Genomic DNA, 1,274 nt, shown 5'->3' with positions numbered 1-1,274 from the left:
TTTTCCGCAGGACTTTTCAACAGCCGCCTCATAATCTTCACACTTCATGGATGGGAAATTATTCTTGCTTACAGTTTCAGCAAAGTACATCCATGAGCGTCGGTGCGCGCAGGCACCGGCAACATCGATTCCACAGCCAGGCTGACTCTTGCCACCGTTGGGATAGAAGGCACCTTTGCCAATTGGCCTTAAAAAGCCCAAAAGACCACCACACGTCTGAATAGATTCAACATAGGCGGCATCATTTTGGTTCAGACGACTAGAGGGATCATCATAACTGAACATGGGTAGAGCAGGATCCAAGCCGGTGATTTGATTAATACGTCCATATTTCACATTCTTGCCCGCAATACCGGAAATATGGGCACCCAAACTGTGACCGATCACTTGCAATGTGTCGAAAGATAGACCACCTTCCTTGTACAAAAAGTCTATCAAGCCAGCAACTTGCTTACCAACACCGGGAACACGCAGCACCGCGGCGGCATAGTTGATAGTTTGTGCTTTATCGCTCCAGTCTACTGAAATGATGTTGAAATTTCCAGTAGACAAATATGCATCGCGGATCAGTGGGTTCAAGTCGGCATCGGAGTCTGATTGCCAGCCATGAATAATGATCCTTGTGGGATTAGCTGCGTTGAAATGGGATTCTTTCAAAGATTGGCTGTCTCCGGTAACAAGTGTATCGGCAGTGCTTGGATTCTCGCTGGTGTACAAGTGGAAATAAACTAAAGCTGCTGCACGACCCATTGGTGCTTGACGTAGCTCCTCGGCTTCAGTAACAGGTCATCCATTTGAAGGATCCATCCAGTTGTGGCACATACCAACCACCTTCACCAGATTGCCTGCCCTCATCAATAGGAATGGCCACAGCTGTAGGATTCGAAGAAAAGGAGTTAACAAAAAAGTGTTTGCCCTCTTCTTTTTTGAAGTAGTAGGACTCACCTGCTGCGAGTGCCAGTAGTAACAAGATCACTGCCTTCATGACTGTTCTAATGATTTAGCTAATTACCAATATCATCGACTTGCTTGCACCGGTGATTTTTATACCAGATTTTCACTTTGGAAATATATTGAGCTGCTTACTTGATGGAGATTAAACACGTGACATACGAGCATGTCTAGCAACGTGCGGGCTGGTGATAAGAAATCGCCTAAGAATACTTAAAAGCGAAAAGAAAGGTTTTTGACAAGTTAATCCCAGTTCTGCAGACCTTATGAAATAAGATTAAATCGTTGCCTATACGTATTCTTATGACCCATAAAACATCGAG

At 44.7% G+C, this 1,274-nt stretch overlaps 1 protein-coding gene across 1 annotated transcript; it reads right to left on the bottom strand.

Annotated features, from left to right (window-relative positions):
* Window positions 1–6: 6 nt before the first annotated feature.
* On the bottom strand, window positions 7–985 carry LOC108381327 (pancreatic triacylglycerol lipase-like; the record flags this gene model as incomplete). Its single annotated transcript, XM_017637745.1, is given in 3 exon segments — window positions 7–783; window positions 785–873; window positions 946–985. Coding segments are annotated over 3 exon segments (906 nt in total), but the record flags the coding sequence as incomplete, so codon positions are not given.
* Between the last annotated feature and the right edge of the window lie 289 nt (window positions 986–1,274).

This window comes from Rhagoletis zephyria, unplaced genomic scaffold, assembly GCF_001687245.7.
Source record: "Rhagoletis zephyria isolate East Lansing unplaced genomic scaffold, Rhagoletis_zephyria_1.1 Rzeph_scaffold_22164, whole genome shotgun sequence".
Lineage (NCBI taxonomy): Eukaryota > Metazoa > Arthropoda > Insecta > Diptera > Tephritidae > Rhagoletis > Rhagoletis zephyria.
The sequence above is the reverse complement of the archived record's forward strand: the minus strand, read 5'-3'. Positions and strand labels throughout refer to the sequence as shown.